At 39.1% G+C, this 17,079-nt stretch overlaps 1 protein-coding gene across 1 annotated transcript; it reads left to right on the forward strand.

Annotated features, from left to right (window-relative positions):
- Positions 1-1,652: 1,652 nt before the first annotated feature.
- On the forward strand, positions 1,653-15,482 carry LOC132829843 (serine/arginine-rich splicing factor 4-like). The gene is made up of 6 exons (XM_060847221.1): positions 1,653-1,841; positions 7,706-7,848; positions 8,754-8,866; positions 11,450-11,664; positions 13,063-13,143; positions 14,169-15,482. The coding sequence occupies exons 1-6, from the start codon at positions 1,735-1,737 to the stop codon at positions 14,983-14,985; spliced, it is 1,476 nt and encodes a 491-aa protein (XP_060703204.1). The 5' UTR covers positions 1,653-1,734; the 3' UTR covers positions 14,986-15,482.
- The last annotated feature ends 1,597 nt before the right edge of the window (positions 15,483-17,079 follow it).

The raw sequence follows: 17,079 nt of genomic DNA on the forward strand, positions 1-17,079 counted from the left end.
ACTTCTCTATCTTCCACCTGAAACATATTAAAACACCTGTACCCTATGGACAAGCTCTCAGAGCAATTGAAAGTGCTCAAGATTGCCCTCATAACAGCAGGGTTTGATGTTCAATTCATCGACTGCCAGTTCCAACGTGCCACAGCGAGAAATTGTAATGATGCCCTCAGGAGACAGACACGGGCTGCAACTGACAGGGTACCCTTCATTGTCCAGTACTTCCCGGAAGCTGAACAACTATCCCATGTTCTTCGCAGCCTTCAATACATTATCGATGAGGATGAGCACCGCGCTAAAACCTTCCCTATGCCTCCACTTCTCACCTTTAAACAACCACCAAACCTTAAACAAATTATGATTCGTAGCAAACTGTCTAGCCTTCAGAACAACAACACTGTACAAACTTGCCACAGCTGGTGCTGCAAGACACGTCAGAGTATCGACACTTGGGGACACTTTCCACCACGTACATGGCGAGTGCACATGTGACTCGGCTAAAGTGGTCTATCACATATGCTGCAGACAAGGATGCCCTGAGGCATGATACATTGACAAGACCGAGCAGATGCTATGACAATGGATGAATGGACATCGCACAACAATCACCAGACAGAAGTGTTCCCTCCCCGTCGGGAAACACCTCAGCGGCCCAGGATATTCGACCTTGGACCTTCAGGTGACCATCCTCCAAAGTGAACTTCGGGACAAGCAACAACACCAAGAGGCTGAGCAGAAGCTGATAGCAAAGTTCGGTACCCCTGGGAATGGACTCAACCGGGATCTTGGGTTCATGTCACATTACAGGTGACCCCACTGCACAATATACACACACACACACACAGATCCTCACTCTCTCACCTGCACACACATACACCCCCTGCACTCACACTGGCAGACGCACTCTTTCACACATACACACACACTCTCGATCACATGCACTCAATCTATCGCTCCTACATGTGCACACATATAAACTTATGGGGTGAATTTGTTTTTGCAGATTTACAATTTAATTTGCTCAAAATCTGCATGAATCCATGTAAAACGCGGTAAACCTGTACAGAGGGTTTGTCAGTCTGACATAGCAGATTTCACACCTATTGTTTAAAAACCTGAGCTATCTTGAGAATGTAAGTTAAAAGAAGCTCTGGGATTTACATATCAAGGGACAGAAACTAGCATATCCCATTATAAAAGATTTAATCTAAGAGTGTATACAGTATCATATTTCATCTCCATGTGGTACAGTATCTACTTTTGGTCTAAATTCTGTGAGCATGATCAACAACCTGATGAAGGAGCAGCGCTCTGAAAACTAGAGCTTCCAATTAAACCTGTTAGACTATAACTTGGTGTTGTGTGATTTTTAATGTGTCCACTCCAGTCCAACACTGGCATCTCCAAAGCAGGTTGTCAAATTGTTAAGTACTCTTGAGATGTCGTGTGACCAGAGTGGATACAGAAACATGCTCTCCCTGCCCACTGCACACCCCAAATTGTCTTAATACATGTTATTTGGGACACCGATAAAGGTAAGAGAGATAGATACACAAAGACATACATGCCCCATTGACGCAGATAAAGTGTGTGAAGGACGGGACGTAGGCCGCCGTGTTTACGTCAGGGACGTGATGACGCGCGACGTGAGGTAGCCTGATCAACGGTGACTTTGTGAAAGCGCGGCAAGGAGCGCGCGCGTGTGTTAGACAACGAGACAAGGAAAGAGAAAGCGAGATGCCGCGGGTTTACATCGGCCGGCTCAGTTATCAGGCTCGGGAGCGGGATGTGGAGCGGTTCTTCAAGGGTTACGGTAAAATCTTGGAGGTGGACATTAAGAACGGGTGAGTCGGGCAGTCGGACACCAGCGATGAAAATGGCGCCCGTTCGGCGAACGCCCCTCAGGCCTTTGGCCAAGATGCAAAGCCCGGGCCCTGTGTTTCAAATTCTACCTATCTCACCTAAAGAGAGAAAAACCCGCTTCTCCTTTTTGTCCTTCCTCTTGGCATTGGGGGCTACTCCGGAAATCGGGCTTTTTTGGTTTTGTTTCTCGCTGTCTTTGTTGGGACTGGGGGATGCGTCATGTGCAACAAAGCCTGTGCCGCCCCTCGCCCCTCGCCCCTCCCCCCTCCGTGAGCGCCGTTGACGTGCACGCGCGCGTATCTCCTTGCGTGCGCGCCCCCCCGTGACCGTTGTGCGCGCTCCGGGTGCTGTGACTCTTGCACGTGGGGCGTTTACTGTCTCTTTTTCTCCCGTTTCTGTCAGAATGTATTCGGTTATGACCAGTGGCTTAGGGAAGATATTCGTTCAGCTCTGGCTCGGTGGCTGGTTTATAATACACAACTAACGCCAGTACTGTGGGTTAGAACCTTTCATTGACTGAGGTTACCATTTAGAAATGATCACTTTGGTAATATGGTAACTACAAGATAAACGTCTCCACTGTGTGAAGACTTTTCTAGTCTCCTAAATTTCAGCTTGTAGTTCCTTATTTCTGGACTCTCCACCCAGGGGAGTCAGCTGGTCTCTGACTCCCTCCAAAAAGTTTGTACCTTGTCATAGTTCAGTGATAGTAACTGTCCATTTGCCTAAATCATAAGGACTAAATTAGATTCCCTGCAGTGTGGAAACAGACTATTCGGCCCAACAAGTCCACACGGACCCTCCAGAAAATAACCCACCCAGACCCATTTCCCTCTGACTAATGCACCTAATTCTACGGGCAATTTAGCATGGCCAGTCCACCTGACCAGCATATCCTTGGACTATGGGAGGAAACCAGAGCCCCTGAAGGAAACCCAAACACTGGGAGAATGTGCGAACTCTCACATACAGCTGCCCACGGCTGGAATCGAACTTGTGTCCCAGGCACTATGAGGCCGCTGTGTTAACCGCTGAGGCACTGTGCTGCCCCCAGAAGCTTAGGCCTAACTGCTGGTTGAAGAACCAACAATTCCAAGAATCTAATCTTCAGTGTTTTGCTATGGCTCGCTCTCTCCTCACCTATTGGAAAAGCAAGTGGGTTCTACTTGTTGTTAGGCTGGTACCAGGGGTGCCTTTGTCAACGACTTTGGGTAATCTCTGGTTTTAGAGGCTGCCGCTCTGGTGCTGATTTAAGAGAGTGCTACTGTGTTGAAGGTAATATTTTTCAAATGAATTCAAGCCCCAATTTCCCTGTCTCAGATGTGAAAGGTCTACCACTAATTTGAAGAAAATCCTGAAATAACTACTGACAATAGCATGCAAGTTATTTGTAAAAATTAATTGCCTGTTTAGTTGAGAGCAACTAATTTGTTTTATGGCAAGGTTGCTTTTCTTAAATTTCATTGCAAATTCTGATTGTGCTAAATTCAGATAAACAGCTTGATATTTGCTAAACACTAGAGCTAGTGACCCTAGCGTACCAGGAGTTTAAACTTCCTACTTGTCTGATTAATGCTTTGTGCATTGGTATCTTTTATGGCTGTATAATTTGCCTTTTGTAAGGTGATAGTGCATGTATATACTGTAGATCCTTTAAAAGTCAGATTGCTGTGATCTGGTTAGACTGAGATTGATTTTCTTTTTGTAGCTGTAAAATTTTCTGCTTGCCTGAATTATATGCAACCAAGTATCAATATTATTTTCCCACCAGGTGCTCTAGGAGTTCATACCAGTTAAAAAAGCTTTGGGCTACTTTATTAAATACAAATTCCCTGATGCACAGGCCAACTATGAAACACAGTCCTCATCCATCTTTTCATAGATGAGGAACTTGGGTTTCAGATTGTGTTTTGCATTCTGTACTAAAATATTTAATCATAGGTACTAATTGTCACCTCCCAGCTTCTTTCTGTATCCTTTACAGTAATGGCAGTACAGTAAAAAGACATTAAATAGCAATGAATGTGACTGCTGGCAAAATATCAAAGTCACTGCCTTTTTAAAATCTGAATATTGACATCTTTTTTAATAGATTACATTAGATTTTCAATAGGTTTTATTTTGTCGTATTTTAATTTTAGCGAGGAAATATAGTTAAAATAACTTTTACCGAGGAGTTGATCCCAGAAATTTAAGTTATATTTGTAGTACTTTTGCCATGGTAAAATATTCCAAGAAAATTGACACCAAATAATTTAAGGTATTAGCGCACAAAATATCTAGGTCTCTGGGGCATTTTTAAGGAAGGAAGCATGATAAGGCTTTAGATGAATCTAGATACAAAGGTACAACCATTTTTAAAGTGATTAAAACAAACCAGATTTGGAGAAACACTGATCATGGAGACTTGTAGGCCTGAGATTAGTGATGAGAAAGGGAAGATATCATGGAAACGAGGATTAGAATTTTAAAATTGAAATGTTGTTGAACTTGCAGCCTGTGTAGGAATGTAGGCACAACAGTAAGGCTGAATGGAAAACTTAGTGTAAATTCGAACATCTGCTTTGAATGAGTTTATGAAGGGTGAAAGGAGGGCTTCAAATTAGAAGAATTTTTAAAAAATCTTTAGATAAAGTCATGGTGGGAGCTTTTTAACAAATTTATCTGAAGAACGTGTGGAATAAGAACACTGCTAAAGTAATGGCAGTAGGTGTTCTTTTGTGAACAGTTCAGCCACCAATGGAACAGGATAGATTCATTAGTTGGGAAAAAAAGTTTGTGGACGTCATATACAATAGCTTTGTTCACTTCAATATTTAACTGGAGAAAATGTCTGCTCATTCAACACTGGTAAATATTTTCTAATCAACCTATTCAAAGATGTTATTCCACAACTCAAGTAATTGGAACTTAAACCCATACTGACTCACTTTGCACTGATGGTCAACCAAATTACCATCATCTTTCATTGTTATTTGAAATCATATTTGATCTGTCACTTTACACTGTCTCTACTGAAAAAATAAAGTTCTAAATATTGGAAACTTTTATTCTGATGTACAGAATTTTGAAATGTCTGGGATCAATAAAACTGAGAGCCTTTTTTAAAAAAAATCATGTGATACATTTAAATGTTTTATGAACTTTGCATGCCAACCTTTTAATGATTTAAGTCACTGAGCACCATGTTGTATATGAACAAACTTGATGGCCTATTTTTGAACTTGTATTCAAAGATTCAAAAATATTCATTTTCAGGCCTGTCTGCTTTTGGACTCCTGTTTTCTTTCTTTCTCCTCTCTGTCTCTCTTCCCTGTCTCTTACCCATTTCAAAATGTTTTATATTATACTGTCCTTGCACGTTTCTGCTACCAAAATGTCATTGTGTACTAATCTGGATTAGAAATGCAGAAGCAGAGCAGTTGCTCCTCAAGAATGTTCACGCATACAATCAAGTCATGGCTGATCTGTGACCCAGCTTTTTGTCCAACAAAAATGTATCAATTATGCTGTGATTTTTGAATTTGCTATTGATTATAATTACAATTTCTATTTGGAGCAGATAGCTCCACACTCTGGCAATCGTTTATCTCTGTAGCAATGATTTCATCAACAAAAAAAACACAAACTAAGACTGCTGGAAATCTGCAAGAAAAACAAAAATTGTTGGAGAAACTCAGCAGGACTGGAAGCATCTCTGGAGAGAGAGCGCAGTAATGTTTCAGGTCCAGTGAACATTCTTCAGTTCTCTTCAGCAATATCTGTGTTTATTTCTAATTCTTTACCTGACAAATCTGGCTCAACTTTTAGACTGCATCCCCTTAATCTAGATTCGCCAGTGTATGGTTGTATCATTTATTCTGTCATGGAATGTGGACATCACTGGCAATACCATTTGTAGTCCATCCCTAGTAGCCTCAGCTATTGTAGAGTAGTTATGGGCCAGACAAATTGCTGTTTGGTCTGGAGTCCGATATAGGTCAAATCAAATAAGGGTGACAATTTTACATTCATAAAGGACGTGGGTGAATCAGATGGGTTTTTATGGCAATTGACAATTTCATGGAACTATTAGTCTGATTAGCTTTATGTTCCAGATTCATACCTTTAACACTACACCAACACCTCTCCGTTCGGTCCTCTTAATGTCTTCAAGACTAATCCCTCTAAATTCCATGGGCTACAATCCTAGTTTTTACAGTCCCTCAAATTCCTTTGAACCACCCAATAGTTATTACCTTTAATGGTATCAATTTTAATACGTACTTTATTCTATCCTTTGAATTCGAAAGTGGTGATTTTCCAGAGAAATTAAGCTGGAGTTCCATGCATTCAGTACATAATCTGTCAATATATTGCGACTGTCATTTTATCACCCTGTCCTTCTAAAGTGTACAACTATCCTTGTTATTTACTGTATTACTAATTTTTGCATCAAAAATTGAAAAACAGTTTGCTTATACCACTGAAGGAGGCTCAGTAGCTATGTCTAGGTAAGTTCATATGATAAACTAATGATCTTAGCACCAAACCCCCTCTCCAAAACAGTACTATGTATGCTTCTCTCCAGTAAGAGAAATTATTCCCAATGGAAGGATGTTGTGAAACTTGAAAGGGTTCAGAAAAGATTTTCAGGGATGTTGCCAGGGTTGGAAGATTTTGAGCTATAGGGAGAGGCCAGCATCTGGACAGTCAGGGGCTGAGGAGTGACCTTATAGAGGTTTATAATATTTGAGGGGTATGGATAGGATAAATAGCCAAGATCTTTTTCCTGGAGTGAGGGAGTCCAGAACCAAAGGGCTTAGATTTAGGGTGAGCGAGGAAAGATATAAAAGAGACCTAAGGGTCAACTTTTACACGCATTATCCTCTGCATGAATGGAATGAGCTGCCAGAGGAAGTGGTGAAGGCTGGTACAATTGCAGCATTTAAGAAGCATCTCGATGGGTATATGAAAAGGAAGGGTATAGAGAGATATGGGCCAAGTGCTGGCAGATGGGGATATATTAGGTTAGGATATCCGGCCTACATGGGCAATTTGGACCGATGGGTCGATTTCTATGTTGTACATCTCTATGACTATACAGTCTGTCTTCTATTCCTTAGTCTCTTCCCTGCTGCTCTACGTAGTGACTTTGATAGTTAAAATATGCAACAGTTGCAGAAGAAGTTTCATGTGTTATTATTGTGTTGGGTTATTATGAAATGTTTGTAGTGCATCATGACAACTAAAGTTTGTTTGTCCAAAAGGAAACAGAATTCTATCTGCAAGCTACATTGATACATGAAAAAGAAACTATTGACCCAGAAAGCCTGGTCTTTCGAGTTATGCCATCTGCAAAAAAAAATTTTTAGAAATCCTTTTTTCTGCAGTGTTAGTAAAAATATAAGTTATTTAATTCCAATGGGTAACTCCAGCTAAACATAATTTGACCATGTGAGCCAAATTGTCATATGCTAGTATCACAGAGGCTTGTGGAAGCTCAATTTTTGAGTACATTTGGGATAGAGATTGGTAATTTGAAATCTTAAATGGCGTATAAGCATCATAACATTAGATGGCTAAAAGTCACAAGTCTTTGTTCATGGTTTTATTGAATGGACAATATTGCCTACATCTGTTCCTATTATGTTGACATAATTTCAAGACTTGTGTGGTTGGATTAGGTTTTTGCAAGACTTTGGGTCAAAGGAAAATCCTTAACTTTTTCATTTATGTGTTACTAACCATTGTAGTGTATTTGGGCTGTTTGTGCAGGTGCTTTGTGTACACTTCGTTTCCAAAAGCTGTTGCTACTATCACTGTGATGTGGAATATTTTAAATTTCTTTGCTTTTTCCTTGTAGATATGGGTTTGTTGAATTTGATGATCCCCGAGATGCAGATGATGCTGTTTACGAGCTGAATGGTAAAGAGCTTTGCGGGGAACGAGTAATCGTTGAACATGCGAGAGGCCCTCGCAGGGATGGTGGTTATACCTCTCAGCGCAGTAAGCATTTTCACTTTATTGGTCATGGTTGGAATTTTTAACTGTAAATCAGTTAAGTCAAACAAAGTCTAAATTGTTCATATCGAATAGCTAGAAGCAATTTACATATGGAATAACTTTAAGTACTTGCATGCTAAATTATTTTTTGGATTATATTTAACATTTGCATATATTTAATGTTCATTATTTGTCAATTTTTGCTCAAGTTATTGTAGTAAGTCATTTAAAATTATTATTGAATCGATGTTTTCATTGTGATTGTTGATACCATAGTCTTAACAAAGACCTCAATGTTTTAATTAAAAGAGTCCTTTGAGGCTAAGATGACTGCCTGTTCCATATGCTGGCCTTGGGTTACCTTTCCATGAGTGGCTCTAAGACCTAAGACCATTGACCTTTGGCTGACCTTAAGGAAGCCATGTGACGACTGCTACTCTTGCCATTAGACCTGGGTGGTGAGGACCCCAAGGGTTAGAGGCAGATGTGATAAAACTGAAAATAGGTGCCTGAAATCTTTTTCATGTCAAATATTCTGAAAACCATTTTTCACCGTAAGTATAGATGGTAATTGGTTTAGTGGTTTGGTTACTTTATCAAATCATTATCATTTTCATGTAATATATTATGCATGCTTGTGTAAATTGTTCTGATTCTATTAAAAGTATCTATAAAAGTAATTATTTATGTTTAATTCTTATTCAGTATTGATCTGTGAAGTAATGAAAGTGCAACATAATGTTAATTTTTATATTGTAGTGGAATGATAGTCTAGTTTAAATTGCTGGAAATGTTAATATTGAGATGTGTTTACGGTTTTTTCAGTGTGACTTTTTAGTGGGAAGTCAAAATTAATGTATGTGCAGTATCTAAATTGTTACTGTTGTATTTACCTGTCACCTTTAAAGGTGGTTATGGTTATAGAAGATCTGGAAGAGACAGATATGGACCTCCAACCCGTACAGAATATAGACTTATTGTGGAAAATTTATCTAGTCGATGCAGCTGGCAAGATTTAAAGGTTTGTTACATACCTCTCGTGACTGAAGCGCTTGTGAGAAAGTAATTGTTATGAAGACTGCTTTTGTTTTAGGGAGGGGAGGGAGGATGTTTGCAAAACCTCCAGTGTAACCTGGACTGGGACAATGCAAGGAAATATTCTGAAATGAAGTCTAGCTGTAGGTAACTAGATTGCTTGTACACCACAATATTTAGTTTCACTTACTTTTTTTTCTTAAATCTTTCCAGTTTTTAGCAAGATTTGTTCTGGGTGCCCAAAAATCTAAATGAACAAATTACTTGCTCTGTATATAGTGTGTAGTTCAGCCACGTAGGCTGTGTATTTACAGTTGTTTGATCACTGTTGCATTATCTGATTCCACAGTGACATCAATATGTGGATAACACGGTTAACATGAGTGCAGTTGGACTAGAGAGGGACTAATCATCCAAATTCACCCTTCTGACCTGTGTTGAAAAATGTACCTGAGTGGAATTCAGATGTGAACTGTCAGATTCCACTGTGATGACCCAACCTGTCATGCAGTCTCTCATTAGAAGATTTAGAGGATAAGTTGCCTGAACACATACCCCAACTAAAATAAATTACTTCTAAAGAAATGGAATAATTAATTTTTAAAAAGTTGTTTCTAACACTGAATACACTGGTGTATGTTTCAATAATTTGTTTCACAAGAGTATTTTTGAGCAAATGCCTGACTATAAGCACTGTCCAATGATCAAAATATTGGCCTATGACCTTGTATCTAAACATAAATTTGTAATATACTTTCTGGGCCTATAGAAGAGAAACGGCAGAGTGTTTGAAAGGCTTAATAAATGTGAATAATGTAACACTAACTTGAAAATTACTCTGGATGTAAGGAAACTGAAATGGTAGCAAAAATGGAAATTGTAGTACCCGAAAATATTTTTACTTGTTCTCGGGATGTTGGTGATGATGGCAAGACCTCATTTATTGCCCATTCCTAGTTGCCTTGAGGTGGTGATGATTGGCTGCCTTCTTGAACCACTGCAATCCTTGTGGTGATGGTGCCATAAAAGTAGACAGTGGAACATCAGGTGGATTTCATTTCTGAAGGTAAAGTGCCTGCATAAGAACCACTGGAATAGTATGTAAGGTTGAAGTTTAGAAGCAGGTTTAATGATGGATGTATAGAAATTTACCATTTTTAAATATTGAACATGGTCATAAACAGTGTTTTCTGATATTTATAGTATTGGTCATTGGTTTTAGGTGAGATAATGGCTGATACTGGAAGGCAGAAGGCAGCCAGCAAAATCATATACTCAACAATGTGACAGAGTATCAGGATTGCTGATCAGTTAATCTGGTCAAACAATGATTACTTTCTTGTTTTTAGTGAGAAATTTGAAGTATAAAAACTAATTTTTATGGCCTGCAATTAAAATTTTAACCAATTGCACATTAGTCCTAGAGATTTATATCATAGAAACAGACCTTCCGTCCAACTCGACCATATCTCCTAACCTTATCTAGACCCATTTGCTAGTATTTCACCCATATCTCCCTAAATGCTTCCTATTCACGTTACCTATCCAGATGCTTTTTAAATGCTATAACTGTACCAGTTTCCACTTCCTCTGGCAGCTCATTCCGTACATGCATCACTCTTGTGTGAAAATGTTGCCTGTTAGGTCCCTTTTTATCTTCCCCTCTTCCTAAACCAATGTCCTCTAGCTGGACTCTTCCTCCTTTCTTCTCTTTTCCCCCCCCACCACTGCCAAGAAAAGACCATGTCTATTTATCCTATCCATGCTTCTCATGATTTTATAAACCTCTATAAGGTCAGGTCTCAGCCTCCAACACTCCAGAGAAGAACAGCCTGAGTTTATTCAGCCTCTCCCTGTAGCTCAAATCCTCCAACTCTGGCAAAATCCTTGTAAATCTTTACTGAACCCTTTCAGGTTTCCCAATATCCTTCTAATAGGAAGGAAACCAGTGGCTGTTTTGTGCCACTGTCATGGGCAACCCTAACAGCAGCCTTGGGCTAGTAGAAGATATTCTGCAGTTCATTGAAAATCAGGCTGGTTCCAAGTAATTGGAAAGTGATCACAGTCCAGCTTCACAGGATTTGCAAAGTAGTCAAGATACTGACATTTGAAAACTTCACCAGTTTCTTAAAGCTTCAACCAAGAGACAGACAATTGCAGCTTTATACTAAGCTTTGGAGAGCTTCATTCAAATTCCTGGAGAGCATTTTAAATCCTGAAATATAATTGCAATCAATATTTATGTTGCAAGTTTCATTGGATTAGACTTCTCGATCAAACCACTAATGTGAAGCTACTACATGTTCACATCTTGTTTCATGGATCTTGGCATTTAAAAAATTCTTTATAGAAGTTTGCTTAAATTATGAGGCTATTATGTGAATGAGCTTGGTTTAGTTGAGTGATTCATAAGTGCAATATACCAGTTTAATATTTTTATGTCGCTGACTTGTAATTCTAAAATTTGAATAATTACAGATAATATATTCAGCTGCACTGTTAAGTTTTAAATCTGTATTAATGTTGAATGTAAAATAAAAGAAAATAAAATCACACTGTAATTTTGTAGGATTATATGCGTCAAGCAGGTGAAGTTACATATGCAGATGCACACAAAGGAAGAAAGAATGAAGGTGTCATTGAATTTAAATCCTATTCTGACATGAAAAGAGCACTCGAAAAACTGGATGGCACAGAAGTTAATGGCAGAAAGATCAGATTGGTTGAAGACCGGCCTTCATCACGGCGACGACGCTCGTATTCTAGGAGCCGCAGTCGTTCAAGGTATTTGTTAATTTTAAATTTGATGTTGGATGTCAATAGGAAGGTTTGTCAAAATTTACAGAAGTTTTATTATTTACAATTTAAATATTTAAAGAATTAAAACCTCCCACTTCAAATTATTTTTGAATGGTATTTGCTTGTATTTTTACCAAAAAAACAAGTTTGGGTAAGACACAATGTGTATGTTCCAACATCAGTGAGGAGGACAGGGTATTGTTTATGGCAATCGGGTAGGCCACAGTTCATTTTTATTAAGCCTTGATTCTTCTATTGTTAGTGTTAGGTGGTCATCATATGTGGTTAAATCTATAACATTGGTATAAACAAATTTGATGTGCTCAAACCATTTATTATCTTCAAAATTTAACCATGTCACACTGTAATGAACATGTCATTCAGCCTATCAAGTTACCATCAATCCTCAACGGCATTTCATTCCACTCACCCTATCCTTCTAACCATGCATTTCCCATGGCTAATCCACCTAGCCTGGACACTATGGGCAATTTAAAATTGCCCATCCACTTAACCTGCACATCTTTGGGCTGTGTGAAGAAGAAGAAAACCAGAGCACCAGAAGAAGACCCATGCAGACACTGGGAGAGTATGCAAACTCCAAACAGACTGTCGCAACGGGTGGAATCCAATCCAGTCCCTGGTGCTGTGAGGCAACAGTGCTAACCTCCGAACCACTGCACTTCCCTTTTGGTTGACCTCCCATTTTCTTTCTATTCTCCATAAATCTGAACTCATTCAAATTCTGTCCATATCCTTCCTAGTTTGCATCAAATCCTGTTAATGCATCTGTGCTCGCTGATTTACATTGACTTCTCGATTAAACACTTCCATTTTAAAGTTCCAGTACGCTCTATCAGAAGGCTTTCATCTAGCCCATCGGTAACCTTCAGCCTGTAAACTATCCTGTCTTCAGCTACCATTTTTGCATTCCCTTTTCATTTTCTCCTAACATTTGGAGGTCATATTTTATTGCTTTTGGACCTAAAATCTAGATTTCCCTCCCTAAGCCTTTTAAAATATCCCTCTTTGATTACATATATATATATATTGTATTCCTGTGAAGTGATTATAAAGTTTTTCTACATTGAAATGTTGTAGTTTCAGCACACCTAGGTCCTTCCCTTGATCACCTTTTATCTTCCTATTAACTTGGCAATAAGTTTTAGAATTCTTTCTCATTTCTCTGCAGACTCTTTCAAAGCCTTCCATAACTCTTATAAGATCACCTCTTCTATCAGGTCACCTATCATCTTGGTTGGCTTAGTGTCAGTTTTCTTTTCCTGAGAAGGCATCTTGAGAAACGTTACTACATTAAAAGTGCTGTGTTAAAAATATAGAACTGAATTTGATTTTTTTCTTATTTTTATAAACATCAACTAGGTCTCGTTCTCCAAGCAGAAATCGTTCCCGTTCTCATAATAAGAGTCGGAGCCATAGTGAGAGCAGTCAGTCTCAATCTAGGTGTGTATGTAGTATCAATTCACTTTTTCATGTACACAAAACATTGGCCTAGGATTTCATGCTCTTATTGCCTTTACTTTGAGATCGTGAGATGAATCTTGTATAATAAGAAAACGTATCTGGTCGAGGGGTGCAAATTTTCTGCAAAAGTACAAATGAAAAATGCAAGAATTGTATCTAGTAATTTTAGATAATCTCAACATCTAAGGCTTCAGTTTTTGTGTTGAGAATGTAATTTCCTTGCAAGTGTGGAAAATCATAGCTATGAGAGTTTTGTTATTTGAAGAAATCTGGTATAAGATAGGGGAGCTGAAATGGTATAGGAGAAAGTGAGGGCTGCAGATGCTGGCGATCAGAGTCAAAATGTGTGGTGCTGACAAAGCACAGTCAGTCTGGCAGCATCCAGGAGCACGATGGTTAAGAGTGTGATGCGAATAACGTCAAGGTCATGGGGTCAGTCCCCATACTGATCAGCTGTGTAGTCACTGTTTGTAAGCTGCGGATTCGTGTTTGCAGAGTGTGCATTTTAAATTCACCTGGACCTTTTTGAATACTTCTCTCCTCTTCCTGGTCCTCTTCATCTCCGTTTCTGGTGACCTACTCAACACCGTCATCTACTTCAAACCCGCTGACTCCCACAGCTACCTGGACTACACCACCACCTGAAAATGCTCCTTGGATGCTGCCTGACTGGCTGTGCTTTTTCAGCACCACGCTTTTCAAGCTGAAGCAATTTGCATATATTTGCATGTGTCTATGAAATATTGAATTTAGTTTACATTCTTGCTGAAAGCTCTTGTCAGTTTGGCGCAGCAACATAACATAAATCACATGAACAACTTGATCAGGAATGCTGCACAGATACCAAGATACAGGAATATACATTTTATTGACTAAATCTTTTCAGGAAGTAATACTGCTGGGGCAGATAAATTATATCTCATATCTATTTATATAGATTAAGTTAATGTGTAACTTGTTTTGACCACCCCCTTCAGTATTTAATATTTCCAATTATTTTTCAGGTCTGGCACCCATTCCAGGAGTAAAAGTGGAAGCAGAAGCAAAAGTCGCAGTGTGAGCAAGAACAAAAACAAGAGCAGGAGCAGAAGTAAAGAGAAGAAAATCCGAGCTAGTAGGAGTGGAAGTGAGGGGAAAAGTAGGAGTAGAAGTGTTGAAAAGCTGAAAGATGACAACGAAGTAAAAACTGAGAACAGAAATGAAAATGGGGAAAAAGAGAGGAGTCTTAGTAAAGAGAACAGTAGAAGTCGGAGTAAGAGTAAAGAAGGAGAAAACAGTGTTAGAAGTAGAAGCAAAGAGAAGGATAAGAGTAAGAGTAAAAGTAGAAGCAGGAGCAAAGAGAAGAGTAAAAGTAGAAGTCGAAGCACGAGCAAGGAGAAAAGGAAAGACAGGAAGAGGAGCAGAAGCGAAAGCAGGAGTCGGAGCAGGAGTCGGAGCAAAAGTGAGAAGAATAAAAAGCGTAGCAAACGTGAAAGCAAGAGTAAAAGTGCCAGTAAGAGCAGGAAGAGAAAAGGTGATGACAAGGAACAATCTAGGTCAAGGTCAAGGTCAGAGTCAAAGGAAAAAGAGGAAGAGGCTATGGAAACAGATAGTGAGAAAGAAATTAAGGGTGAATATGGAGAAATGGATGGGGAATCAGACTCTAATGAACAGACAAAACCAAGTCCTGCATCTCGTTCTAGGTCAAAGTCCAGATCGAAATCTCGTTCCAGATCCAAATCGATCACCAAAGCTGAATCACGTTCAAAGTCGTGTTCCCCTTCTCGGTCTGTGTCAAGATCTGTGTCTCGTTCCAGGTCCAGGTCACGCTCAAAGTCCTAAATTTCCCCCCTCTACATTTTCTATGAAAACGTTAACATTTTTTTTTCTGGCAGGTCTATTGTTAGCTGTACCACAGATATTACAGACAATAGCTACTGGTATGCTGTACATTTTTCGTAATAGAAAAGATGTATTTAGTGCTAAATTAAACTTTAACGGTGGGCCTGTACTGTCAGGAGGACTCTTAGGTAGGTATGCTGTATTCAGAGTAATGGTGCCCATTGCAGCTGATTACTTTTTCACATGTATAATGAAGTCTTAAAAAGTTATATTCATCTGTATTGATCATTTTTTAAAAATTCTGTTTCCAATGTTGTGGACTTCATAGCCAAAACACATAGCAAATTGTAAAATTTTGCCAATATAGTGTAATCAGAATGTAGTTTTTTCCTCCATTGGAAGAAAAAATATACAGCTCTTTGCCCAAGTTTCTGCTTTTTAAAAATTTTTTTCAGCTGGCTAACGTGTGTTGCTTTTTTTGTTTGGTTCAATATAATGAAAATAAATGTCTGCCTGGAATCCATTGTTGCCTTGATTTATTCATTGTATTCAGGAAACATAGCTGCAAGAAAATCAGTAACTGTAGAGAAACTGCTTAAACTTGAAAGAAAGGTGATTGGCAACTGTATACAATTTGAGGGCATCAAGATAAGCGCACAGTATTTTGTTTATACATAAAATCTTGTCTATTATAGTTCAGTGGATCCAAACAAAAACATCTGGAGGTGATGAACATATGAATCATGAGTAGACCATTCTGCCCTTTTGAGCCTGCACTACCATTCAGTATGACTGATATGATTGATTGTAAGCTCACCCATGTTTCTGTCTCCTCCAATGAACCTTTAAACCCTTTAGTTAACAAATTTCTACCTACAGCTGCCTTAAACATTTTCTCATTCTTCTTCCTGAAAAGACAGAGGAATTCCAAAGACTCAACCACTAGAGAAAATTACACCTGAACTTCCTTTAAATTGTTGAACCCTAATTTTTAATCAGTGACTCCTACTTCTTGGTCTTTTGTAAAGTTAAACTGCCATCTCTATATCTATCTCTGTTCTGTTTCAGTCAAGTCACTTCTGATTCTAACAGATACAAGCCTACCTTGATCGACTGTTCCTCGTAAGACAATTTATCTGTTCCTGGAATCGGATTAATAATCCTGAAATGAATTTGATACATTTTATAACCTTCCTGAAATTGGGTGACAATTCCATGCACATTATTCTAGATGCTATCTCATCAGTGCTCTGTGTAGTTGAAGCATGACTTAATTATTAGTTGTGTCTGCATACTGTCCTTTGATTTGGTGCACAAGGCCTCCCTGATCGTTATTATCACGTCTCCACTTCTCAGCTCTGCAATTGGGGCAACAGTTTGGGAATGTTAATTTTTAATGCTTTTTAAATTCATTTGTGAATGTTTTTAGGCTGGGTCAGCATTTATTACCCATCTGTAGTCGCCTGAGAGACACTGTCAGTGAACTACTATGTTGAAGCATAACAGTCAATGTCTGTCGATAGATCCACAATGCCTTTTAGGAAGAGAATTCCACAATTTTGACCCAGCAGCAGGAAAGGAACAGTGAAATATTTCTAAGTTGGGGGGGGGGGGGAAGGGAAACGGTGAGTGGCTTGGAGGGGAACCTGCAACTGGGGTTCCCATATATCTGCTGCCCTTGTCATTCTCGATGGTAATGGTCATGAGTTTGGAAGGTGCTGTCTCAAGATTTTTGAATTTTCTGCAGTGCAAATTGTAGATGGTAGCAGTGTGTACTGAGTGTCAGTGGTGGATAGAGTCCATGCTTGTGAATGTGGTGTACGTCAAACCTGCAAATCAACAATTGTTCTGAATGGAGTAAAGCTTAAGAGCAGTAGACCTGCACTTGGGGCAAGTGGGAAGTATTCCATCATTCCAGACTTGTGCCTTGGACGTGGTGGTCAGGTATTGGGGAGGCAGGACTGAGTTATTCATCACGGTATTCTAAGCCTCTGACCTGCTCTTGTAGCCACTATATTTCTATGACTAATCCGGTTGAATTTCTGATTAATAGCAATTCCCAGGACACTGATAGTGGGGCAATTTAAATGGCCC

The sequence above is a fragment of the Hemiscyllium ocellatum genome, chromosome 30 (assembly GCF_020745735.1).
Source record: "Hemiscyllium ocellatum isolate sHemOce1 chromosome 30, sHemOce1.pat.X.cur, whole genome shotgun sequence".
NCBI lineage: Eukaryota > Metazoa > Chordata > Chondrichthyes > Orectolobiformes > Hemiscylliidae > Hemiscyllium > Hemiscyllium ocellatum.